The sequence below is a fragment of the Callospermophilus lateralis genome, chromosome 13, assembly GCF_048772815.1.
Source record: "Callospermophilus lateralis isolate mCalLat2 chromosome 13, mCalLat2.hap1, whole genome shotgun sequence".
NCBI classification, from domain to species: domain Eukaryota; kingdom Metazoa; phylum Chordata; class Mammalia; order Rodentia; family Sciuridae; genus Callospermophilus; species Callospermophilus lateralis.
Window position 1 is genome coordinate 56,367,245 of NC_135317.1, and position 27,611 is coordinate 56,394,855.

Sequence of the window (27,611 nt, forward strand, 5' to 3'; positions counted from 1 at the left end):
ATTTAAGTTTGGAAAATGTTGACTTGTTCTAAATACTCCTTCTAGAGATTCAAAATATACATTAAGTTATTAAAAATTCCAGAAAGTTCCAAAGAAAGAAAATCAGTTTAACTTCAATCGACTGAAAGTCAACTCACTCCAAGATCAACCTGATGAATCATTAATTTACTGACTTTAGCAAATTTTCTGACTGTCATTTTTTTCTTTAAGATTTAATACTTGCAACAAGAATGCTTTTCTTTTTCTTTGGTACTGGGATTGAGCCCAGGAGTGCTTAATCACTGAACCACATCCCTAGCCTTTTTTTTTTTTTTTTGGATACAGGGTCTTGCTGAGTTGCTGAAGTTGGATTTGGACTTGAGATCCTCCAGCCTTAGCCTCCAGAGTCACAGGGATTATAGGCATATACCTATATGTGATTGCCTTGGGAATACTGGAACATCCAACAAATTAGTAGAATATAAACTAATACAAATGAATCATTGTCCACAAATGAGATTACTTATGTTGCCTCTGGTTTCTTTTTAATGTTTCTGAATGTCATTTTTAACTTCGTTTAAACCTTCAAGCATTTTAAGTCTACTTTCCATAATCCTCCAATGGAATGTCAGCCTTAATTTTGTATTTCTAGCAATGAAACAATTAAGTTCCTCATGAAGCACACTTTGGAAAACACAACTGAAGAGGAATGGAGGCAGGTGCTGGTGCTGTAGGCCCTAGGGAACACAGGATGAGGATATGAGTCAGAAACCGATAATGAGGGAACTAATGAGAAAAGACCACTTCATCCAGATGTTGTATTTCTATAAATCTGGGCAAGACTCTACAGTCTATTCATCCACTCCCAATAGTGATTAGCTCCACATTTTTTTAAATTAGGTTTTACCACAGGAACATGTTTTCATGGCAAACTCATAGGTGAGAAGGAAGCCTGTGCTACCTCCCCCTGCTCCTGGGTCTGAGAGGCCGTTTGCAGACTGCCTCCACATCTCACTCCTCTCCCACTTGCAAGGGCCACCGTGAGGATGGCCACCATGGAGCATTGAGGGGGAAGAAAATGACATTAGCACAGGGACCGCATCCTTAAAAATCCACTGGGATTGAGGGACTCTCGATGAATGGTGGGGGAGTGCTGGGGACTGGCAAATCAGCAGAGCATAGGCCAGGTTTTAAAAACAAAGAAAGAAAAAATTGCAGCAAGAAAAAGAAAGTGACATAAGATGATGAGATAAAAGAAATTGTAAGAAACTAGAGATAAGGCCAGCTGCACATCTATCTATTTGTGGTGATGGTTCTTTTGATATGAATGAATGAAAGAAAGAATGATGAATGAACAAACAAACAGACAAATAATAGAAGGCAGCTGCTACCCAGAATGGTTATTGTTGTTTTGGGGATAAGCAGCCACAGACCACACCTTCCAATATCTCAAGTAAAGTTAGAGATCTAGATGTTTTTATAATTTAAAAGGTCCTAATTTCTAGAAGTAAGAGATCATTTCAATTTAAAAACACTTCATGAAGCTGACTAGAAATACATACCTTTTAAACTTGTTTATAAATACGCCCACATACACATATATAACAAAATGATATCATTTATTATCTTACTCTGTCACTTATAAGTTCTAAATGAAGACTTCTTCATGTGTCCCTGCTTATCTTGTTGATATTGACCAAATGTTCCTGATTAAGAAGGTAATTTTAAACTTGATTCAGTCCCCCGAACTATTATTCCCTCTCAGCTTTGAAGCCCTTGCAAATATGATATGCACAACTTCTATGTATTTCTCTCATTTAGATTTTAATAAAAATATTGAAATATGACCAAAAAAAAAGAGGAGCTTTGAGACCTACCATCATATGTCTACATATGGGGTATATCAATTCGTTAATGACTATGGTTCAGAAACTGCTACTTAAAAGGAATGAATAAACCTCACTAGCTCATATTTTCCTTGAAATGCAATGCTGAAACTGCACTTTTTTGCAGTTTTCATAATGGATGCAGTCTTTTATATCCAGGAACACACACATGGAGCTGAGAGTGTTCACAGGATCTGTCAGACTGCCATCAGCTATGCCGGGTCCCTGTACAACTTCTCTTCTTCACATGGCCTTGCCTGCCTCCTGGATCCATCTTTTCCTCCTGAGCATTTGTTTGTGTTCTGTTCCAAGTGGGTCCTGCTGCTGCACAGGAACCTGCTCTTGCAGAACTTCATCCAAATGCATAACTCTGATAGTGCTGAACTTTCTCCTCCATATCCAGACTTCAGTTTGTTAGCCTTTGGATTCTCTTTCCCTCTTTGGATCTTTTTTTGCGCAGAAAATTTCACTAGACTATTTCTGAGGGCAACAGTACAGTAGATATCTGTTCCTTGGGTTTGTCCAGCATCCACTTAACCTCAAGCTTCTGAAGAACTGCCCCCATTCCAAACGTATGCTACTGGAGGGAACAGAACATTTATTTTGCTATAAATTTAAAAACTGAGGGCTGCTAGAAGCCATCTTCCCTACCACATTTTGGAGAAGATTGTGGGAGAGGGGAGGAAAACAATGAGGAACAAACCGAGTAGAAAGAGGGATCCAGGGAGAGGGAGACAAGAAGGGGGCAGGGGAGAAACAGACTGCTTCCCTGGATTCTGTCCCTCCAGATCTATGCCTGGCTGTGCAGCTGTGTGGGCAGCAAACTCCCTTCTGTGTGCAGACACTCTGAGTTGGAATTCTGTCACTTGTAATGAAAAGAATCTTGATATGTACTAAGAGAGAGACCACTACAGCTTTCTGCAGTGCAGTTAACAGTCTTGACTCGTTTTTTTGTTTGTTTGTTTGTTTTTAAGAATTATAAGCAAAATACAATAAATGGACCTGAAGCCTGGATTTAAACAGTGACTCTAGTGTGAAGTGAGCAAGTCCTCAGCTTCCTCCTCTAGAAGACAGGACAGGCTAACTTCAGCTTCTCTACAGCTGTGAGAATTAGAAGATGAACAAGTTACCTGGATCGCAGCAGGCTCTTAATAAATAACAGCAATTACTTTTCAGTTTAAGAAAGTTGAAAGGCAGAGGAGAGTTCTTAAAGTCCTTTCACCTATTTCTCTAGAAAGGTGATGCTAACAAATAGCTGGCAGATGCTTTTATGATTGTTGAACCCGATTTATCTTATTTGGGGAGGACATTACGGTGATATTTCCCATTATAAGTGAGAGCAGATTTGTTCCTCTTTAATTCTGAAGGGCAGTGTTAGTATGATTGGTGTCCTTTGTGCGGCAAGAGCAATTCCATCATCCATTTCACTCTTTGCAGAGCGGATGCTGTCTCCACTTTCCTCACTGCTCCCTGAGCCCCCACCCTCTCTGTATTTGAAGGATGCAGCCGCCTGCTCTATTTCCTAATACCTGTTGGGTCACCTCCCTGGAATATATTGAACAAAGAGAATATTACCTGTTTTTCCAATCAGTATGCTTTCACAAGCTCAATAGCTTTCTACTAAGTAGGTCAGAGGATATTTTTCTTGCTCAAAATAACATGGCTGTCTTGAAAACTAGGAAACCTAATTTGGGGAGACATTTACTCACCATTTTTCATTTCTTTCAAGAACCTCTTGCTGTTCTTTGCAAATACTATCACCATTCTCTATAAAGGATCAGATTTATGAGGTTGGATAAATCAGTTTTACTTATGCAATTTAATTGATGGTTCATTCAACTATCTTTAGAGAATTTCTGAAAACCCACCAAAGACTTCACTTGAAATATACAAATAGCATCTAAATGTGATTAAATTCACAAAGTATGTATTTTATATAAAATTAAAGCATTTTGTTTGCCTGGAGATTGGACCCAAGGCCTTACACATACAAAACATGTACTCCACCACTGAGCTACATCCCTAGCTCTCCAATGTCTTTTTCTTTTTCTTTCTTGGTACTAGGAAATTAATCCAGGGGTGCTTAACCATTGAGCCTCATCCCCAGCCATTTTTTGTATTTTATTTAGAGACAGGGTCTCACTAAGTTACTTAGGGATTCACTAAATTGCTGAGGCTGGCTTTGAACTCACAATCCTCCTGTTTCAGTCCCCCAAGCCATTGGGATTACAGGCGTGCACCACCACGCCTGGCTTCCAATGTCTTTTAATCAATTATTTTTTAAGTCTTTCAAAATCACATCCATTATTTTCCATATCTCAGTCCTGTATGATTTTCTGTTGGTTCTCTACAGGGGAAAGTGGAATTTTTCCTTCTTATTTTCTCTTCCAAAAGGTGAGAAAAGGAAAAGAGATAGTCATTTTGTAGTTATAGGAGTAGAAGATATTAAATGTATTCCAAAAGATTCCCTATGATCTGATATCCTGCTGCTTAGGGTGTAATTTGTTGTAATAAGAAACTGAAGACTTTCTGTCAGGAAAGCCAAAGTGTTCAGTGATAGCTTGTGAAAGTATAAGAGAAAAAGTGAGCTGGACTGGAAAACATTTTTAAATTTTTAAAATTTTGCTTTTATTTTTATAAATAGGAAGACTAGATGTCATTTTTCAGAGAAAATGCACTGCTCATTTACACCAAAAAAAAAATCAATGTTTTCCTATGCAGGTGATCTAGCACCAAGGAGGGAAAGTGGCTTCTTCCTTGCTCAACAGTGAGGTTGTTTACTGGGAGTTGGTATTTCCTGTGTCCTGACCTGGCTTGGTAGCTCAGGAGCCATGGTAGGTTGGAAATGGACGGGTTGCTCCATGACTATGGAATTTGGAGTTAAAAGGATTGGACATCCGTGTCCCAGGGAGGGAGGATCTACAATGTTCGTAGTGAGCATAGGAAAAGAACAAGAACCTGTATAAAAGATATCCAAAGAGGATAGGCCAGACAGAAAAACAACTGGATTCTGTAGAGAGTTCCTGGAGCCAGCATCTGAAGCACCAGAGTTCAAGAAAAGGTTACCTAATAGCATGAACATCCACTGACTGTGTGAAAGCTATAGGTGGTATCTTCTGCCTTCCTTGGATATGCTACTAAGGGAGACATAGGACTGAGTCCCTCCAGGTTGGAGAAGAACTGGCACTAGGGAGTTATCCAAAAGGAGACAGATTCTAGCAGCTCTGCTCCTGGTCCAGCAGACTAAGTGCTTGAATGAGTCATGCTTGTCATGGGGAGTCCAGCATTTCCCTATGATAATGTTCAATAAGGGAGAGCTTTAGGATTGAAGGAGGGGCTTAGAGGGTCAGAAGGAGCAGGATTTGGTGAAGGAGACTTTCATATTACTTTAAAAAGAGAGAGAGAGAGAGAGAGAGAGAGAGAGAGAGAGAGAGAGAGAGAGATTGAAGATTTCCAACTATTTTGAAGGGACTCCAGGGTATCCTCTGACTTTCAGCAGAGGTTAGTGAAGCATATGGACCAGAATATGAGCCCAATGGCACTGATGTCCCTAGACCTTGATGCTAGTTGGTACACTTCTTACCAGATCTTATAAGCAGCTTGCCCAGGTACTTTCTAGTAGATAAGTGAATATGATTTTGGATGGGCCTTTAAACTGCGTTTCAAAACAAAACAGAGCAAAACAAAAACAAAAGCAACTATTGGTGGCCAGGTAGTCCATGAAGACACAATATTTCTTTGTTTAATGAGTGGGCAGAAGTGGTGTGGACAGGGCTCTGTTCAGAGATGTGGTGGGATCACTATAAAAACAGTGTCATTTGGGTACAGGGTAACTATATCCCATGGATATGCCACTGGAAGAAGGGGTGTCACCTGGCATGGGGATCCTGGTGTACTTTGTGGTCTTAGTTCAAGTTTAACAGAAAGAGGCAATGATGTGAGCCTGTTAATCCTGATTTGGTATAATAAGCTCTGTTTTTCACTATTTGATGATGACCCAGAGGTAGGTAGGTGCTTCCTGGGTCCTGGAAATGCCTTTTTTTTTCCCCCAAATAAATAGGAAGACTAAAGGTCAGTTATCAGTGCACATACATTGCTCATATATGCTGGTGAACACACAAAAAAGGTCAAATCAGTCATGATGTTGTACATCCAGAAGGCCATGCAGTAAGCATGGAAGATCAGTAGGCATTGGCACACCAATGTCTCCTACTAGCTAAGGCCTATATAAAAAGCCTCTTCTACTTTTTGAACATATATAATATTAGGATTCCTACAGATATATGATTTCTTAAAGACCCCTTGCCCCACACACATACAGACTTGGGGCAAGAAGACAAGTTCAAAGTATAACCAATAATATGACCAGGAAAGGAAGGAAAAACAGCTTCTTAACTTTCCTATCTGAAAAAAAAAGTGGTTATGATCTATATATTTATCCAGTATTCCTGGCACAGGGGAGTTGATGGAATAAAGAATAAAGTTCGGAGAGGATTTTGCAACATGATCCAGAGTGAGGCAGAAGGTGGGTTCCTCTGAAAGATGCTTTGGGGAGTCACCCTCCAGGAGCCAGAAACAACAAACACCATGGAGTTGTGAGCTCCAGGAGGTGAAGGGGCAGGTTCTATCCACACTCCTCAGCACAGTGGTGGTGATACGTGTCACCTTCCCTTTCCATACATACACCAGCAGTGCCCAGTCATTTTGTTTCATAATTCATAATTCAGATAGGAAATAGCTACTGTACTAAGCCTATGTCTCTGAAGCTTCCAGATGACCTACACCAGTCTGCTGTCACCCAGAGCTCTGCCAGAATGTGAAGCATTTGATCAAAAGCATTTCTAGCAGCAAAGTAGAGAAATGTATTTGAGATGAAATCTTACTCATTCAGCAGCCCATGGGAGAAGGCTACCAAATTCAGAATAAGTAGGGTGGTGGAAACCTACCCCTTTTTTCTCAGAGGAGTTAGAGGGCAAAGCCTTAGGCCAATTCCATGCACAGACTATCCTTGATTTCTCTTCCAATAAAGACCACAAAGCTGGGTCATTTTCATGCTACTAGTTCAGGGCTTGAAACATCCAGCATAGGCAGACACCAGTCATTGCCCAAATGTCTACGTAGCATCTCAAGTAAGGTGATTAGGGCTAAAGGAAGCAGGGTACTTTTCAAGGAATGGATTGTTGTAGAATGAGGGTCTTTCTTCTTCTGTTTTCCTAAGACAAGTGCAGCCAGAGGAATTGCTCATAATACTCTCCCTCACCCTTTCTCAAAAGCCTTCTATGAGCTCTAGATCATCCCTACTAGTAAAACACAAGTAATCAGGTCTGAGTTCAGAGTAGTGGTTTAATATCACTTATGCAACTAAATTGTAGTCATTGTCACTGTCATCCCTTTCTCCCTCTTTCTCCTCCTCCTGGCTCCTCTCTTCTTCTTTGATGCTTGCATTTTTGTATTTCTAGATTCTGAATAAAGAATATCTCTTACCCTTCGGAATTAAATTAAATGGCCATGTATTAAAGACTGAAAATTCTTGAGCCTTGCTGATCTCCTTGTCCCACTGCTATGCAAGACATAGTCACTGCCCCAGTGTCAAGACAAGGGTCTGTGGCTAAGAAACCAAGCTTACAAAATTGACAGCAAATAGAAAGAGGTCCTGATTAGATATACCAAGTAACCAGTATTACACACACACACACACACACAGCTCAAACTCTGGTATGGAGGTTCTGCCACCAAAGATACTTCAATTGAAAACTATAATGTGGAAAAAATGATAAAGTAGCTAAAGGATTATTGTCCACATCAATAAACATAGGTTAAAATAATTCTGTCAACTTCACCAAGAAAGATAAATGACAACATAAGTGAAGAATGCTGGATGAAGTTCAGGTACTGTTTCCTCTCCTGGGTAGAGAATGTCTGTGGTTCATTTTCTAGGTCCTGCTCCATGAGCCTGGACTGGGAAAGTTTTAAGCTAGGAACAACAGTTAAGAACCCCACCTGTCCCCTAGAAATGAACTTCAGAGACAGATATCCAGACATGAGCATCCTCAGAAAGCATCTAACCACAGTGGTGCAGCAGGGAGAGCTGAGCAGCCAAGAGCACTGCGTGCGTGACTGCATGCATCCCTCATCCAGGTCTCCCCACTCCAAGGTGCACCTGGCAAGTTCTGCTGGCTCCTATACTAGGAAGTCAAATTGATTGATGACAGAAACCCACAAAAGAGCAATTGTAGGCCTTTGGAAGAAAAGCCAGCTTGAAAATAGTAGTAGAATGTTCTGCTGTGATGAAACCTTACATTTTATCAACTTATCTGCCAAAGCTTCCAGGGAAAAAGTTTAAAAATTACTGGCAAAATGAAAACTGATGCAGCTGCCATATAATTACTGGCAATCTCTGAGTTATAAACACCTGAGTTGTAAACATATCATGTCCACAAACTACCAGCTACATTTTTTTCAAACAGCAAAGTAGAGAAACCTATTTGAGATGAAATCTTACTTGTTCAGTTTCCTCTGTGCCCCTCCCTCTCTGATCACAGCACCACTAACAGATGCAGCCACAACTTGAGTAAGTCCCTTCATTATTCTTGGCTGCTTATTTCTAGGTAATTCACAAAAATGTCATTCCTTTTGCCACAAAAATACTATTGAGTGGGTGGGTGGAGTACTAGAGAGGACTGAACCAAGGGGTGCTCAACAACTTAGCCACATGCCTACCCCTTTTATTTTGAGACAGAGTCTTGCTAAGTTGCCCAGGCTGGCCTACTGTCTCAGCCTCCTAAGAAGCTGGGATTACAGGTGTGCACCATCACACTTGGCTACAAAAATACTATTTAAGGACAATATTGATATCACCCTTCTCTGCAGGCTTTGATCAAGAAGCAGGAGAAGGCTCTTATATATTTTGAAATAAATTAAGATCAGCTAAAATAAATGACATCAATGGATGTCATCCTTTCTCACATTCTCTTGAGGAGTGACATTTTGGTGGTGGGGGGCAGCAATCTGGTGACAATTATCCAAATTTAAAGATGAGTATAATTTATGATATAGCAAGTTAACATTTAGGAATCTACCATATGGACTTACCCTAAGGATGCAGTCACATTGGTACACTAAGATACAAGTACATGGATTTGTTTGTCTGTTTGGTGCATGTGGTGCTAGGGAGTGAAGCCAGGGGCCTTGCAGATGTTAGGTAAGATCTCTACCACTGAGCTACACTTCCACACTCCATTATAGGGATGCTTGTAGTTTAATTTAATAGCATTGTTTGACACAATAAACAAGAGTGGAAACAAAAGGGATTGATATAAAATTATAATATACTCATAGAGGAAATATTACATTTCTGTTAGAAAGAATGAGGTACATAAGTAGTTACATCCTACTGAAAAGTGAAAAAACAAGTTATAAACTTGAGCTAGAGAATGATCCCATTTTCCCCCTTCTTTATGCCCACAAGGAGAATTCTCAGCTTTTCCTTCTCTTTATTCCTTCTCATTCCTACTCCCCTACTTGCTACCATACTAGGCATATTTAACAGATTGATTGGGGACTAAGTCTTCCACCACAAAGATGAGGAGAAGCAGAAAGTATGGAAAGGTGGAGGAAGTGGACAGTTTTGAAGGGAAGAGTTGTGAGGGTATGAGAATAGCTGGGTGAACAGTAAAAAGAAGGAGGGAAATAGGGGCTTTAAAGAAATAACAGTATTTTATAAACAGAATCATTGTTTATTCTCTTTGAGAGACCCTGAAAAATGTTAGGATTACTTTCTCTCTCTCTCTCTCTCTCTCTCCCAGGAAAAAATGGAAGATATATATAGTCACGTGGGAACTATGGGGCATCTGCCCATTTCTCCCCCTCATTCACTCCAATGCCATGAGGTGAACTGCTATTTACTCAGTCACAATCTCCCACCATGATGGTCTGCTTTGCCACAGGCCTGAAACCAATAGGGCCAACTGATCATGATCATTATAAACCTTTTCACTTTATAAACCATTCATTTTAGTCACTTGCTACTGTGTTATAAACTATCCTTTAGAAAATACCCTTCCCTGGAAGTTTCAACTATTCTCACAACAAAAATAAGCAGAATATGTGTGAACGTACTGAAAGTCCCTTACCGGAGAAAGCCTCTGTGTCTACTTACCACTCTCCAGTTCCTAGAAAAGTCAAGTTTAATTAGTACTAAACCTAATATGCAACTTCATTTAAAACAACTTGTGCTCAGTTTTGTTTTTGTATTTCTGTCTCTCTCTCTTTTTGAAATTTACAGCATACCTTGGTGATATTATAGGGTGAGTAGATGTTCCTGAGCTGGTATACGAACTCCCCATGATAGATAATACTACCTTTAGGAGGAAAATGCATTCCACGTAGGAGACCATTTTTTGGCAAGCTTTTAGAACCTGAGCTATCTTATGATTAAGATTTGACTGACTTAAACTTTTATATAATAAAAGTTATTAAAACTTAAAATTATTTTCATTATGTTTAGTGTGTTTAACGTGAAAGGACATAGCAATACTTGTATACAACATTGGACACATACATACAGTTACTTTCAGAAGACATATTATCAGTTAATACTGAAGACTACACATTTCATTGTACATGAATTATTTTCAACGTGTTTTTTGAAACATAAAGAATTAACTTGTATCATAAAAACTGAGTAAAATACATTGAGTAAAAGTAAATGACAGAGTAGCAGGAAAGGTGCTGAGAGTAGTGATTTGGATAGAAATAGAATATGGACCCTATGTCCTTTAAGATCAGCAGCTAAACTTTAGCCAAGGTCGGAGTGACAAAGTGCTTGCTGGAGAACTGACCTCAATCCAGGTATTGGAAACAGTATATTAACATTGTAAAACTGTTAGAGCAGATGGCAATGTAGTCACCTCTTGGTAACCCGTGCCTAGCTAACAGTCCACGTCCTTGGTGAAAGTTGAGCAAAACACCCACTTGAACCAGCTGCAGGGCACCCATGGAGATGGTTGACAGCACACAGTGTAAAGTCCCTCATGCACACAAGAGGGACAAACACCAGCTGCCAGCTTCCACATTCCTAGCTCACATTCTAAGACTGTGGGAGTGTGCATAAGGCATCAAATGGATGTGCACAATCCTCACTTTCATTTTTGCCTGAGCTAAAGGTAAAAGGACAAAATATGAGGGCACCTAATGCTCCTGTCTCTCTTTGTTGGTTCCGGATTGTTTATAGTCTTTTCCTTGTCTACAACTTTGTCAGCAAATGGTTCAACTCTCATTCATTTGAAGTGGATCAATGCAGCTCACTGCTTAGCAACTCCTTAACAAGCCCCAGGGAAGAGAAACTGGGGGAGGCTGGGAAATTTGTCACCAGCATAAGAACAAAGTTCACATTTACAGAGATAATGTGACCTGCCAAACACCAGAAAAAAAATACCCAAACATTTTCCGAACATATGGGGTGCGTATATTCTGGAGGACTGTTCCTCGTCTATGAGAAAGACCTCTTTGACTCAAAAGTTGGTCAGTCAGACTGCCAGTTAATTAAGGGGTAAGTCAGTGCTTTGCAGAAGGCTTGCTAGGATACAAAAATAGGTGCAGAATGGACATCCTTGAAGGTGTGTGGCCTTCTTTATGTAAATGTGCACTGATTTAAAATTGCTGTGCTTCAGTGTGGTCTGAGCAAAACAGCCTGGACTCAAAAGGAAGGGAAGATGGGGCAGGAAGGGTCGGCAGCACTTGCCAGGAATGTGGGGCCAGCAGCTGCTGAGGCAGCCTGGAAGGAGGCCTTTCTGTCTGCAGCTGCTGGCTGGAGTCCATCCACTCTCCCAGCAGCAGTTTGGCTTCCTAGGCCAAGAGTTCAGAGAGTTAACGCCAACCATCCCCGATCTGCCTCACATTGCAACACCAAGGCTCTGAGAATGAAGTTTTATCTCTCTATTCAATTCATATTTTCTGAGAACCCACAAGATTCATCATACTGAATAGATATTTCACTGCTCATGGGAAAGTCTACAGTCTCAGCCCTCAAGGCAATCTCTTATAAGTTTGATTAAAGCTGACTCACAGTCTGGATTCCAAAGCTGTTCACCCACAAGGCAGCGAAGGAAACCACCTACAAAAATCTGAAAACTCCCTCAGGGTCATGCTGGTACCACAGCAAATGGTTCAGCTGGCTTATGACCTCTGCCGTTCACCTGGCTGATGGGGCCTTTGCCATCTTCAGGTTCCTCTCTTCCTGCACCAACTCCTGGCCCAGGTCTGGCTTTCTGACCAAGTGCCTCATTTCTGGCTTTCTACCTTTGTCTGCATAAATATCCTAGACCCTGGACTTGCTTCTTTTCCTACAGTACAGATCCTGGCAATGGTGCCCCACCCCAAGTTGTCTCCTGAGGCAATTCCTCTGGTGGGACAGGAATGGCATGGGGTGCTGCCTCCCTCCCACCTTCTGCTTTACTTAGAGCCACCCCTCTGCCTGTTTTCCATGTTGCAGAGGTCTAGACCTGGGTATTCCTTCTGCTTGGTCCCTTGGGCTAATACTGTGTTTCCAAGGTCTGCAGAGCTGGGAAATTCAACATCCTCCTAGAATGGTACCCCTGCTTTCCAGGAACTGCCCCTGCCCTAGTCCCAAGTGCTTTCAAGGCACCTTGTTAAAAGTGACCTTGTTCTGTGCTGGAGACTGGGTTCTTCCAAACTCAGATTATAGTTCATATGTTTCTGTGCTCTCTTCCTTGGACTGATCTTGGTCCCCACGTTCAGACTTGTATTCTTAACCTTGGCAAACTGGAACCCCTCTCACCAGAGCCAAAACATCAGCCCTTGACTCCAACTCTACCCTCCCTCCCAAAGCTCCTCTGAGTTACAAGAACTTATGGGGGCAAAACATCCACCCCTCAGTCTGGAGGAGCTAAACCAACAGTTGCTTCATTAGACTCAATGACAGCCTGAGCAGGGTGGTGTCCCTGCTCTTAGGCCTGGATTATAAGGTGACTATGAGGGAAAGATTCAGGTGAAAGCATTCTGGGAAACATAAGGACTGAAAAATGGAAAGGACTATCATTATTGACAGACCCAGGGTTCCACAGCAGCCATCCTCACTGGGACCAGTGTTTGGTAAGGCTAGTGACACAATGTCCCAAGCCATGTGCTCCTCTCTGGTACCCTGTGCTTGCCTCTGTCACTGAAAGCACACACTGTACCATAATCATCTGCTCCACATTGAAGATGTCTAACTTAGTCTCTGTCAACCACCATGCCTGACACACAGCAGGCGCTTTTACAAATGCACAGTCAAATGCACAAAGGAATGAATAAAGTGGGGTTTGGTGTCACACACTGAGAAGCAGCTAGGAACACCTGATATGAAATGGCAATCAGATAGATAGAATCCACACTCTTTTTTTTTCTTCTTCTTTTTTTGCTACCAGGTATTGAACTCAGGGGCACTCGACTACTGAGCCACACCCACAGCCTATTCTGTATTTTATTTAGAGACAGGGTCTCACTGAGTTGCTAGGCCCTTTGCCTTTGCTGAGGTTGGCTTTGAACTCGTGATCATCCTGACTCAGCCTCCTGAGCCACTGGGATCACAGGTGTGCACCACCACACCCAGCAGACCCCACATTCTTGATCCTTTGCCCAACGAAAAGATGTTCTAGCCTGTGTTCTGGCTCTCACTAGGACTCACCGGTAGGGCTCCATGGTCCGAATCCCATAGAAGAGCGCCTCTTCCAAAAGCCCAAGGTTGATGCAGGCATCCATGGCGCAGTCGAGAACCTTCAGCTGGTAGATGTTGATATCAGGAAGCCGTTCAGAGTTGCTGCTTATGATTGCCTGGCACATGGCCAGAACCTGTTCCCACTCTGTTATTAACCTTAGTTAAGGATTCATTGTCTTCATAGAGAAAAAACAAAAGCAAAATGAGACTCTCAAAAAAGATGAAGAGCGCCCAGGCGCAGGAGGGAAGGGAGTGCCCATTATTTCACACGGATGAGCTGCCTGAAAACATTCTTGAGAAACAAAAACATGTAAGTGGCATCTTAGGAAAGTAAATTCTGTTTACATCAACAAGCCATCTTCTAACCAAGCCTATGCTTTGGAAGATTAAAATTTCCAAAGTACAGTTCTTTCTTCACACTCCAACATGGACTCTTTTAAACAGTCCTGAAGTGAATGAGGCTGTTAATTAAACTGGATTAAGATTTAGTTCCATATATAACTATTTATTACTTCATTAGCCTCTGTTTAAAAATTGATTTGAAATTAAAGAAGATTTAAAGAGATTTCTTTTGCAAAAGGAGGAGCATATGTGTGCTTCTGTGCTGTGTGAGTCTTTGGCATACATGAAACAAAACACACAACTCATAGGCACATGCTATGGGCAATAATGCAAAGAAATTCATTTCCAATGTATCTTATATTTATATTTATTTTTATTATAAAGCAAAAGTGACCCAAACCTAAACTTAACCAAATAAAGTCATTCTTATTTGATGAAATAAAAGCATTAAGAACACGGTTTATGCATATAAACCAAGTGAGGAGAAATGCATCTTTAATGAGGACAAGAGACCCAGTACCTGCTTCTGAGCAACACCATCTTTCTGATTAACCATAAGTCAACAACTGAACCTCATGGAGCCTCAGTGTGACCTCACTTTATCTCTTTCATTCATTCATTCATTCATTCAAGAGTAGAGGGTCCTGCTATATTGCCCAGGCTGGTCTTGAACTCCTGGGCTCAAGAGATCCTCATGCCTCAGCCTTCTGAATAGCTGGGACTTCAGGCATGTGCCACTGTGACCAGATTTTAACTTTATCTTTTCAGTCAAAAAATATCAGAGGCAGCGAGAGGATGGAAGATGTGGTGTACTGAGCGTACCTTGAATCTCTCCAAGGTGAATTAGCTCAGGAGCAGAGCGGAAGGCAGGATTGTGGGGCCCTGGGACCTCTCACAGTGTCTCTGCTATGCTGCTGCATTTGGCCTGGCAGAGCCGAGGAGGATATTATGTTGGCATTGGCCCTTCTCCCAACCCTATTCTACCTTGAGCCAGCATAACTCTGCATTCACCTGCTTTCATGTTGGGATTCCAGTTGGGGGGAAATATTTGAAGATTTCAGAAATAGCAGAAATGGCATAGCCTTTGATCAGCGATAAAGCTGGATTCAAATCTAAGCTAGTTCTGTCATTTGTCAGATTTGAGGTTCTGAGAAGTCCAAGTGCTCTGAGATAGGCTAGAAATAGAAATGCCTAATATCATTATAATTATTTAATAAAATACTGTATATAAATTGAATAGACTCTTCATGTGTGCTACCATGAGCCGGACAGAGCTCCACGCATCATGGACACGGAAGGAAAACATCTATTGGCATGTACAATGCTACACAGATATTATTGCATTCCTTTGTCTTTTCTGTCAGATTTCTGAGCAAGACTAGATTTAAGGAAAAGGGACAGAGGACCTGGTTTCATGGAACTTCCCCCACTCCTACCTCTCCATTCCCCAGGATCCAGTCTCTTGGCAACCCAGCCATCTGTGCTCCAACCTCGCCCCCAACTCCAGCCCTCTTCTCTGACATCCTGACACAGCAAGACCACAGAGAGGTCTCTCTCTGAACAGAGAGCCCACTGGGCACATACTCCTTTATTCCTCTCTAGCAAAATCTACCTTTCCAGTGTCCATACGCTTCATACACTGCTTCCCAAGACTTCAGAAACTGCTTTTACCAAACCAATCAAGCCACTTGTATGAGTGGGCACCAATAGCTTTATGAACCCTCACAGGAAACATATTTCCTTTCAGCTGAGGCAGAACACCCTACCCTGAGGCATGACTTCCTTAGTGGGAATTTGAAGCGTGATAGAGCTTGGCTGAGGGCCCTTTATGTCATACCCTTATTATTTTAGGACAAGTCCTGCTCTAAGGAGTTGACTCTGGTCCCATTAGAGGTATATTTATTGAAGAAAAATGAGTTAGTGATTTTCTTTTGTATTCATCTGACATGGATGTTTAAAGTTTGCTGAATGTGTCCCCCAGGGACTGGGGGGAAGTGTATCTTAGGCAATGCACTGATTTTGTAACAGATTGCCTGGCTAACCTCTGTGGCTTTTCATTCCAGGATTAGATATTTGACGAACTGTCAGGAGGAATGATTGTCTCTTATACAACACTAGACATTTCTGTGGCGAGACTTGTACCTTATTTTAACATTGTATTGCATGACCTCCAATGTTATTTGCCTATTCATTTCTATGTGTTCCAACTCATTCTAAAGAGGGTTGAGATGACAAGCCTTAGCAGCTGGAACCAGATGTGATGTCCTGCAGCCACTCACAAGAATACATCCATTGCATTTTCCTGCGAGCTAGGAAGAACTATGTGTCAATTTCCCTCCACAACACTGGCAATCATCTCCTGGCAAAGAGAGGCAAAACCTTTCCTAGAAAACACCCCAGTGAGAGCAAAAAAGAGAGGAAAAAAAGAGAATAACTTTAACTTTAAGAGGCTTTTTCTCCAAGTTAGTGTGATGTGTATTTGCTCAAGGATTTAGTCTCTGGCATCTATGTGTTTACTATAAGTCACTTTATTCCAGTGAGCCCTGGACCGAAGCAGGGCTAGGTGGCCGAATCAAAGAAAATGGATCACCAATAAGCAGGATAGATACCTTTTACTTTTAAATAATCATAAAAGGATTAGGGGAATACCGCAAAGGGAGCCAAGTCAATTCACTTGGGAATTAATCAACCTCTTGAAACTCTTAGACTGTCAGACCACAGAGCTCTTACCTAATTATATTACTGTCCTGCGTAAAACCACCCAGGGTCCCCTCACCTTGAAATTCTGTTCTCCTGTGCATGGCATTGGAGGCCTTGCCACGTTCCTCTCCACGCACGCTGAACAACTGGCCATCTCTCCACAGCATGCCTCTTTGTTCTGTGCATCTACATAACTCTCCTCTCTATTGGAACCCCCCTTCTATAACTGGCCTGGCAAATGCCACCTCTTCCTCCTTGATATAGCTCTGTGAAACCTTCTTTAACCTCATAAAATTGACTTCTGTGCAGCTGTTGCTCCTATAAATATATGTGTGCATGTGTATGTGTGTGTGTGTGTGTGTGTGTGTGTGTGTGTGTGTGTGAGATATGTATTGTATTAGTCATTTTGGCATCTCTATAACGAAATATCTGACATAGACTATTTATTAACTGAAGACAGGTTTGCTTTAACTCATGGTTCTGGAGGTTCACATCCAAGACTGGGCAGTTCCATTGGTTGGCTGCTGGTGAGGGATACCAATGGCAGAAACCCACAGGTGAGCATTCATGTCTGAGCCAGGAAGCAGATGGAGATTAAGAGACCAGGGTGCCACAACCTCCTTTAAAGGCAGGCCCACAGTGACCTGAGGACTTTTCACAGGTTCACCTCTGAAAGGTCCATAGCACCTACCACTGCTGCCACACTGGGGACTGAGCTTCTTCAGATGGAACTTTGAGGGATACATATCCAAACTATAGCATGCATTAATTTACATGTTTATTATTCCACTTTGTGTGACAGTTGTGAATGCAGGGCTGTGTCTTCTAACTTCAGCATGAATCATAAGGTGGATTATGACCTGCAAGGTCATGGCATAGAGTCAGTTTTCAGTAAAACCTGTCCAGCTGAGACTGGGCTATCCTTGGGTCATTCAGAGGTCCTGATCCCACTGCACTGGACCTCAGAGAACAGGTCTCCACCTCTGCAACGGAATAGCTCCTGGAGCCCATGAATGTGGACCTCTTGCTCTCAGAGCTGGCTGTTCTCCCAATCAGTATCTTCCATTCCATCTCTAGATGGGGTTTCAAATTCCACCTTGGCTCTGTTTCTGCTCCTCAGAGCTTATTTCCATTTTTCTGCATCCCTTATAATATGTCCTATCCCAAACTGAATATAAAATTCCAGATATGATCAGACCAATGCTATCCCCTTTCTCATTTTACACTCTACATTTCTATGAATACATAAAATCAAAGTTGTCTTTTGGAGGGTTGGGTCATACTCCTACATTATATTAGTATTCACTGTTTATCAGAGCCTAAAATCCTCTCATATTTTCTGCTGCTAAGCTTTCTGCATACATATACACTTGAACTTTTTGATCCAAAGAGAAGAGCTTACATATACTCCTGTCAAATTTCATCTTTTGAAGCTCAGACGCCATTCAGAGTTTCAGGGATCGATTAGGCTCTTGATGCTATCATTGCACCTCTGCTGTCTTTCCCATCTACACACCTTTGGATAGCTCATGAACCTGTGTTCGGTTATCTTCATTCAAGGCACTGAAAAAAAGGTTGGGGAGGACTGAGATGGGAACAAAGCACTCCAGGATGACAGTGACCCAGGTAGCATCATTCTCTCAGTATACCTATTACACGGATTCTGTCAGTATCTAGCATAATTTCTTGACTACTTGTTTTCAAGTCCTTTATGAAATTTAGATAAAAAACTTGCTCTTAATGAATCCATACCATGTCCTGGTGATTGCAGATGATTCTGCTCTTTTAGTAAGCAATTCTAGATTCTTTAATGAGACTGTTAACAAACTCACTGGGCTATAGATTTCTGAAATCACATATTTCACCTTTCAAAGTAGAAACATCCACCTACTTACCTTTCTTATTCTTTAAGTTATTTTAAAAACATTATTTGTAGATTTAAAAACTCTTTTGCAGATTTTCTCGGGACCTGAATTGTAATTAACCCAACTCAGCTATTGATCTTTTTGCAACCTTCAATCTTGTTCTTATCTGTGGTTTCCCTTTGTCACATTTTTTGCTCACGTGAAATCTTCCACCGGGAATAGGTAGTCTCCCTCTCTGCTGCTATCTATCCAGATCCCCGTCCTTATTTGGGACATGTTTTACACAGGAGAGCATCAATGGAGCTTCCCAGGGGACCTCTGTCACATGCTATCTCCCTTTACTCTGAACTTTGACCCACTCATGGAGCTTACTATTTATGGTAAGAATTTATTATATAGCAACTCCCTATTGCTGCTGTCATTGTGGCTGATTTATTATGTAGCTTCTAAGTCTGAGGGTCAATGGCATTAAGTTATAAGGATTCTATTCTTTCCTAGAGACAAAGGTGGCCATGGGAGGAAGGCAATTAGAAATTGGTTACTTCTTATATATAAAAAAACTACTATTTGCCCTCCTACTCTAACTGGTACTATCACCAGATCTTTCCCAGCCATTAACCTAAATTGCTGGCTGGGGTTAGAGATGCAGCTTATGGCCATGGAACAGAAAGAAACTTATGGAGAATTCAAATCCTGCTCTTGACCTTATTAACACCACACTTCCAACAACAGTTAATCCAATCCACAGGTGAAAGGATACTCCAATGTGCCTTCAGTTCTTCAATTTTTTTCAAGGATTCTTGAACTTCCTTCCAGACTTGCTCATCGCCAGTTAGCATATCAGCATCCTGCTCAAGCCAAATTAAAAGAGAGCAAAGAAAAACAATCCAATTAAAAAATGGGGAATATATCTGCACAGACATTTCTCCAAAGAAGATATACAAATGGACTACAAGCACAAGAAAAGATGCTTCATATCATTAGTCATCAGGGAAATACAAATCAAAACCACAGTGAGATATTATTTTATACCTGCTAACAGTTACAATCAAAAAGATAACAGGGAATAACTATCAGTAAGGATGTAGAGAACTGAAAGGCTCATACACTGCTTGTGGCAATATAAAATGGTGCAGCTTTGAAAAACAGTCTTTTCAGTCCTCAAAAGATTAAACACAGAGTTACCAGATTACCAGTTAGTTACTACATTAACAATTCCACTCCTAGATTTATAACAAAGAGAAATGAAAACATACATTCACAAACGTTCACAGTGACATTGTTCATAAAAGCTGAAGTAAAAACAATTCCAATATCCATCAATTGATGGATGGATAAATAAATAAAATATTCATACAATGGAATATTATCCAACAATAAAATAAATGAGAGACTAGTACATGCTACAATATGGATGGGCCTTGAAAACATTATGCTAATAAAAGAAGGCAATCAAAAAAGACCATATGTTGTATAATTCCATTTATATGAAATGTCCAAAAGAGGCAAATCCACAGAGACAGAAAGTAGATTAGTGGTTGCACAGGGTGAGGACATAGCAGGAACTGGGGAGTGACTGCTAATGGGTAAGTTTTCCCTTTTGGGATAATAAAAAAATGTTCTAAAATTGACTGTGATATTGATTGCACAACTCTGTAGAAAGACGAAAAACCACTGAATTGCATGCTTTAAACTTAGTGAATTGTATTATATGTGGATTATCTCTTAATAAAACTGTGATTTTTAAAAAACCTAAAGGGAAAAGAGGTAAGAAAATGAATTATTTGCTAGGGGGCCTTCAGATAGCACTTTCATCAAGTCTGTTATCAAGCAAGCTAGGATAAAGGAAGATACATACAACCAGATCCATGTAAACCAACTCCAAGTTCCATGAAAACTAAAAACAAAACAAACAATCTTCCATAAAAAAGCAATCAAAATAAAAATTTGAGCTTTTATTAAATGCCTACTCTCCCACTTGGTAAGGAGGTCTTCTATCTTTCTGTTTGCCATTGTATCTCCAGTATCTAGCACAGTGCTGAGCATATGGCAGGTGTTCAATCAATACCTGTTGAGTAAATGACCAAAAAATATGTGTAATGGTACCAGTACTTTACTAATATTGTTCCATTTTATCTTCACATAGTTCTCTTATGTATATAAGATCATTCCTGATGCAATTACACAGGTGGGGAATGGGCACAGGGTACCCCAGGTCAGGCAATGAGAGGGTACCAAGTCTTTAGAATATTAAAAAATAAAAATAAAACCAACAGAAGGTAGATCTGATTTTTACCACCATTTAATAACTCCAAACAACTTAGAGGTAAAATATTCTTCCCCACCAGGTCAGAGGGCATCTGCTATTCCCTTCCCTGATATTACTCTAAATTTGAAAACCAGATTCAGAGAGATTATGTGACTTGCCCCAAACTCACAAGCATGGAGCCAACACTTAAAAACCAGGTCTGTTTGACTCTGAAAGGCTGTGTTCCTATCACATACATGGCTACTTCTTGTAGACATCATTATGAACTCCTTAGCATGTTCGGCAAGTCTTATTCTTGGAAATAATAAATATTCGGCAAGTCTTATTCTTGGAAACAAAAAAGTTGGAAAGCTGTACTATCCAACATAGTAGCTACAAGTGGCTATTACATTTTTTTTAAATATTTTTTTTTAGTTGCAGATGGACATGATACCTTTATTTTATTTATTTATTTTTATATGGTGCTGAGGATCGAACCTAATGCCTCACATATGCTAGGCAAGTGCTTTACCACTGAGCTATGGCCCCAACCTACTATTTAAATTTAGGTTAGTCCCATTAAATGCAATAAAAAGTCCAGCCCCTAAGTTGTCCCAGCCACATTTCAAGAGTTCAACAGCTACAAGTGTTATGATAACCACATTGGACAGCACAGATATTGGGCAGTGCTGTTACTATGGGGAGTTCTGATGGACAACACTACTTTCAATAAGTTACTCAAAAAGCAGGAAATTCTCAACAGACACTATTCAATCCAGATGTTCCATGTCCACATGATTTCATGGGAGTCAGGAAGGAGAACCACCCTAGGAAGTTGAATCATGGCCAGTGTGGGGTGATAGGAAAGGTGAAGGAGGACATTTTTCACATTACACGCATTTCCCTAGAGATCCTGAATGTGCCTACTGGGGGGACAGAATGGTCTCTTTGAGAGCACTGCCAGAGGAAGTCTGTGTTGCTAGTGGAGAGATACAAATCCCTCAGGTGTATTGAGACAGGGGAGGAAAAAAACAGGTCACTGAGAACCACAGAAGTGAGATCCCAATAGTAGGCGAGGCAGTAGCTGTACACATAAGGAGATGTGAGTGTTGTTGAGTGTGCCCATGAACCTGGGCTTTATGGCCTCTATGCATGTATGCTAAACACAGACAAAACACAATAAAGTAGTTTTTAAAAAGATACCATAAGTACATCTTACTTCTAGGAAATTCTAAATCTATACTTAGCTTTTTATACGTAGAAAGGCAAAGGTAATCAAATGTCTTTGAGAAAGGAGGTATCAGTCTCCCTCTGAATCCCCACTCAAAGCCAATTTAGTGTCCGTTTGATCACCCCGTTCCCCTTACTCAACAATCACAGTCATTCATAATTAAATGTTTCCATTTTATATTTTGTTACTGGCAGTCAAAACCTTAGGCTCTAGGGAAAATATCTTATTCAAAGGAAAGCCAGCCCCACTGACACCTTGATTCTGACCCAGTGAGACTTGTGTCAGGCTTCTGGCCCACAGAAATGTAAAATAATACATTTGTATTGTTTAAGCACCAAATTCAAGATCATTTGACAGAACAGCAGCAAAAATCTAAATACAGGCTCTAACATACCTTCTGTACTACTTCTAACCATTGGAATTTCACACATATCCCTCTCTGTAATTGAAATTAGTTAATTCGATCATTTATTTCATTAACATTTACTAAGAGCCTACTAGGCACTGTTGTAGGCAATGGGATGGGTGTTTACACTGAAGAGATAAAAGGAACACAGGTGACAGAAAACACACACATACACACACACTCACAAACATATTAATTATGGCAAAGAAAAAATACCAAATGGGGAAGATGGATCAAAATTAATAGCCCCCAGGAATTTGTAAACAGAGTGATCAGGCAAAGTCTCATTGAGAAGATGATATGTGAGTATAGCTCTGCAGGAGGTGAATGAGTAGGAGATAAGAGGCCTGGGGAGAGGGGACAGAGTGCAGTGCTAAGGCAGGAATAAGCTTGAATGTCCCAAGAACAGCATGGAGGCCAATGTGGCCGGAGCTGGTGGGTTGCAGTCACAGGCTGCAACCTATCTTCCCCACTTCAGTGTAAGCTCTCTAAGCTAAATATAGGCCTACTCTTCTTTGCTTCTGCCAAATACCTAGCAAAGTGCTTCATGTGTAACAAATGCCTAGCTAAATGTCTATAGAAGCAATCTGGAAGAAGAAAACATATATTTGGTAATTACTTGGAGGTCTCTCATATGTATCTCAATTATTCCTCACAACATTGTTGGAGTGTATTGATCCCTATAACTTACAAATAAGGCACAAGATAGTCCTGAAGCTTAAGAAAAAACTGGTCCAGATGTCCTTCTATGCCTAACTGCCAGAGGCAGAATTTAAAGCAGCTAGGTTGGCTGGCTCAAAGCCCATGGCCTCACCACAAGATTATTTTCATGCAATTTCATTTGTTTTTCTCTGGGGCTTACTTAGAAGGTGAAACCTGTATCTTTTGAGTTAATAAATTCAAAATATGGGGCTGTGGTTATGGCTCAGTGATGGAGAGCTTGCCTAGCATGTGTGAGGCCCTGGGTTCCATTCTTAGCACCACATAAAATAAAATAAAGCTATTGTGTCCATCTACAACTAAAATAATAACAATTAAAAAAATAAATTCAAAATATCTTTAACTATGGTCCCTAAGATCTTCCTGGCACTAGCACTTCAAAAAGGACGGTAAGATCCCCCAACGTGTCGTCTCCTGGCAAATCTCATATTTGTCCACCAAGCAGGTGAACCCATGGCTCAGAACAATTTCATATGGGAATTATATTCACAACTAAATCTGCTACCAGTGAACATAATCTGATTAGCTGTTCTTTGGGGTTGACCCTAAGCCTTTATTTACTTAACAGAAGAGCAAGCAGGCTTTGAAATTGCTTTCAAACACTCAGAAACAAACTGTAGCTAGTCAAAACTACTCTCACTGCCAACCATCAGCTCCCTGGAGTGCTCCTCTATGGTAAATGTCCTTGCAAACTCAGGTCCCACCTCCCCACCCCAAGGCTCCTCACATCTCTGCCTGTGTTAGGGTCTGTCTCACCTCTCCCCACACCAAGCTGGAGGAGGACATTCGGTTACATATGTATATGAGCAGGACATGTACACATAAATAGAACAATTACTCAGGGAAACATAATTTAAATCTTCTACTTTTCAATTTGCAAATAGAAGAGTTAATTAATATGTTCTTTTTCATAGTCTCTTGAGTTATAAAATTAGTAGATGTATGTCCTTGTTTCCATTATTTCTTATCCAAAGACATCAAAGACACTTGCTATCCTTCAGGTCAAAGTTATTTTAGGAAAAAAAACCTCTTTGAATTTCAGCTTTACTAATAAATGTAAAAGATTCTTGAACAGGTCAGTCCTGTGATTTGTCTTTAGAAGGTGGAAAACATTCATTTTATACTTACTTTTTTAATTTTTTTTATTCCACTGTGTTATATATATGACAACAGAATGCATTACAATTCATATTATACATATAGAACACAATTGTTCATATCTCTGGTTGTATACAAAGTATATTCACATCATTTGTGTCTTCATCCATATACTTAGGGTAATGATGTCCATCTCATTCCACCATCATTTTTACACCCCTTGCTCATTCCCTTCTTCTCCCTCCTCTTTGCCCTGTCTAGAGTTCCCATGCTCCCCCTTCCCAACCCCACTATGAATCAGCCTCTTTATATCAATAGAGAAAACATTCGGCATTTGTTTTTTCAGGATTGGCTAACTTCACTTAGCATTATATTCTCCAACTCCATCCATTTACCTGCAAATGCCGTGATTTTATTCTCTTTTATTGCTGAGTAATATTCCATTGTGTATATATACCACATTTCTTTATCCATTCATCTACTGAAGGGCATCTAGATTGGTTCCACAGTTTAGCTATTGTGAATTATGCTGCAATAAACATTGATGTGGCTGTGTCCCTGTAGTATGCTGTTTTTAAGTCCTTTGGGTATAAACTGAGAAGTGGGATAGCTGGGTCAAATGGTGGTTCCATTCCAAGTGTTTCAAGGAATTCCCATTGTGCTTTCCAGATTGGCTGCACCAATTTGTAGTCCCACTAGCAATGCATGAGTGTGCCTTTGTCCCCACATCTTCGCCAAAACTTATTGTTGTTTGTATTCTTAGTAGCTGCCATTCTGATTGGAGTGAGATGAAAATATTAGTTTTGATTTACATTTCTCTAATAGCTAGAGATATTGAACATTTTATCATATATTTGTTGACTGATTGTATATCACCGTCTGAGAAGTGTCAGTTCAGTTCTTCGGCCCATTTATTGATTGGGTTATTTGTTTTTTTGGTGTTTAGCTTTTTGAGTTCTTTATATACCCTAGAGATTAGTGCTCTATCTGATGTTAAAGTGGTAAAATTTGCTCCCAATCTGTAGGCTCTCTATTCACCTCACTGATTGTTTCTTTTGCTGAGAAGAAGCTTTTTAGTTTGAATCCATCCCATTTATTAATTCTCCATTTTAATTCTTGCGCTATAGGAGTCTTATTAAGGAAGTAGGGGCCTAATCTGATATGATGGAGATTTGAGCCTACTTTTTCTTCTATTAGATGCAGGGTCTCTGGTTTAATTCCTAGGTCCATGATCCACTTTGAGTTAAGTTAAGAGAGTTGTTGCTTATGAATTTCCAGTTATCCCAGCACCATTTATTGAAGAGGTTATCTTTTCTCCAATGTATATTTTTGGCACTTTTGTCTAATATAAGATAACTTAATTATATATCCTCTATTCTGTACCACAGGTGTACCAGTCTATTTTGGTGCCAATACCATGCTGTGTTGTTACTATTGCTCTGTAGTATAGTTTAAGGTCCGGTATAGTGATGCCACCTGTTTCACTCTTCTTGCTAAGGATTGCTTTATCTATTCTGGGTCTCTTATTTTTCCAGATGAATTTCATGACTACTTTTTCTATTTCTATGAGAAATGTCATTGGGATTTTGATTGGAATTGCATAAAATCTGTATAATTCTTTTGGTAGTATGGTCATTTTGACAATATTAATTCTGCTTGTCCAAGAACAAGGGAGATCTTTCCATCTTCTAAGCTCTTCTTTAATTTCTTTCTTTAGCATTCTTCAGTTTTTGTTGTAGAGGTCTTTCACCTCTTATGTTAGGTTGATTCCCAAGTATTTTTTGACGCTATTATAAATGGGTTAGTTTTCCTTGTTTCCCTTACACAGAATTTGTCACTGATATACAGAAATGCCTTTGATTTATGGATGTTGATTTTGTATCCTGCTACTTTGCTGAATTCATTTACGAGTTCTCGAAGTTTTCCTGAAGAATTTTTTGGGTCTTCTAGGTATAAAATCATATTGTCAGCAAATTTAAAACATAAAATGTACTACTGTGGGATGTAGCTCAGTGGGTTCTATCTCCAGTATCACAAAAAGAAAAAAACAAAACAAACTATATTGTTTTTTTATAAATAATAAAAATAATTCAGAATACAAGCTATGGTGCATGCCTGTAATCCAGGAGGCTGAGGCAGGAGGATTGTGAGATCAAAGCCAGCTTCAGCAATTTAGCAAGAGTCTAAGCAACATAGCAAGACCCTCTCTCTAAATAAAATATAAAATGGGCTGTGGGGATGTGGCTCAGTGTTTGAATGCCCCTGGATTCAATACTTAATGCCAAAAAAAAAAAAAAAAAAGAATATAAGTTGAAGGATTCCTGAGAAAGTTCACTCTCCTGAGAAGGATCAAGAGAAATCAGAGTGTACTAGTTCTGGCCCCAGCAGCACCTTGGCCTGTACCTGCTAAATGTCCCCAGGAAAGCCTTTTTCTTCCTGGCCCTCAGGTTCCTCATCTCCAAAATGAGATTGATATTCCTTATGCTTGATCATTCTAGAGACTTAAGCAGTATAGAACCTATTTAGCTTCACCTCTAGTGACCACACTCTTGTATGGCTCCAGAAAAGTCTGTAAACAACAAGGCTTAATTTTAAACAGTAGCAACATGATAAGTTTGCTTAGGTCGAGCTGTGCCAGCTGTTCTCAGGTAAGGCTAATCTCCTTATTTTTTCCCTTTTCTCTCTGAGCACTCAAGCTCCTTTCATACCCATTCCCAATCCATTCATCCCACTTCTTAACTCTCACAGCTCCACCCTGCACTCCACCCATGCCTGTCTGTCTCACTCTTGACTTACCTACTTTCCCAACTGGAACCCTTTCCCTGTGGATTCTGTCAGGAATGGCACTGCCATTTCCACCTCTTCCTTGGGTCACCACTCACTCCCTTACTGCTTTGGCTTTCTTCCCATTTGTCCTTTTAGGACTCAACCCCCAATTCAGGGGCCATCAGGAAAGCTCTAACCACATAAAAGTCTCTCTGGGTTAGTCTGGCCCTTCTGAGCCACAGTAGGCATTCAGCAACCTCTTCCAGCACAGAGATGTCATTAATTATCTACCCGATTGTCTCCCCAACTAGCCCCAGAACTCTCAGAAGGATCTCAAGCTAATCATACTTGTACACCCAGTGCCAAGCAAGTTTCTCAGTAAACATTTGACAACAGGGAGAATGAGCAAGGAGAGATAAGTGATCTTCCACAATCCATGAGTAACAGTGTTATAAGATCAAAACCCTTAATTCCACAACAACAATGAGAATTCCAACCAGGAAAACTCAGAGTTGTTCTTTTCACATCACACTTCTACTTCGACTTGTTTCTAATATTACAACACCATGATTATGTTGGAAAACAATCCTGTTGTAGCTGTAGGGTATTTGCCAAATGCCCAGACTCTGGTCATGATTTAGAACTTAAATGTGA

The 27,611-nt window shown here is 40.4% G+C and overlaps 1 protein-coding gene across 1 annotated transcript in view; it reads right to left on the minus strand.

Moving 5' to 3' along the window:
- Positions 1-27,611, minus strand: part of Smyd3 (SET and MYND domain containing 3) — a 706,977-nt gene that overhangs the window by 93,054 nt on the left and 586,312 nt on the right. Inside the window, exons 9-10 of the mRNA XM_076873152.1 lie at positions 19,249-19,336; positions 13,552-13,726 (exon numbers count right to left, since the gene is read on the minus strand). Coding sequence (XP_076729267.1) covers positions 13,552-13,726; positions 19,249-19,336 — 263 coding nt within the window. The remainder of the gene's footprint in view (positions 1-13,551; positions 13,727-19,248; positions 19,337-27,611) is intronic.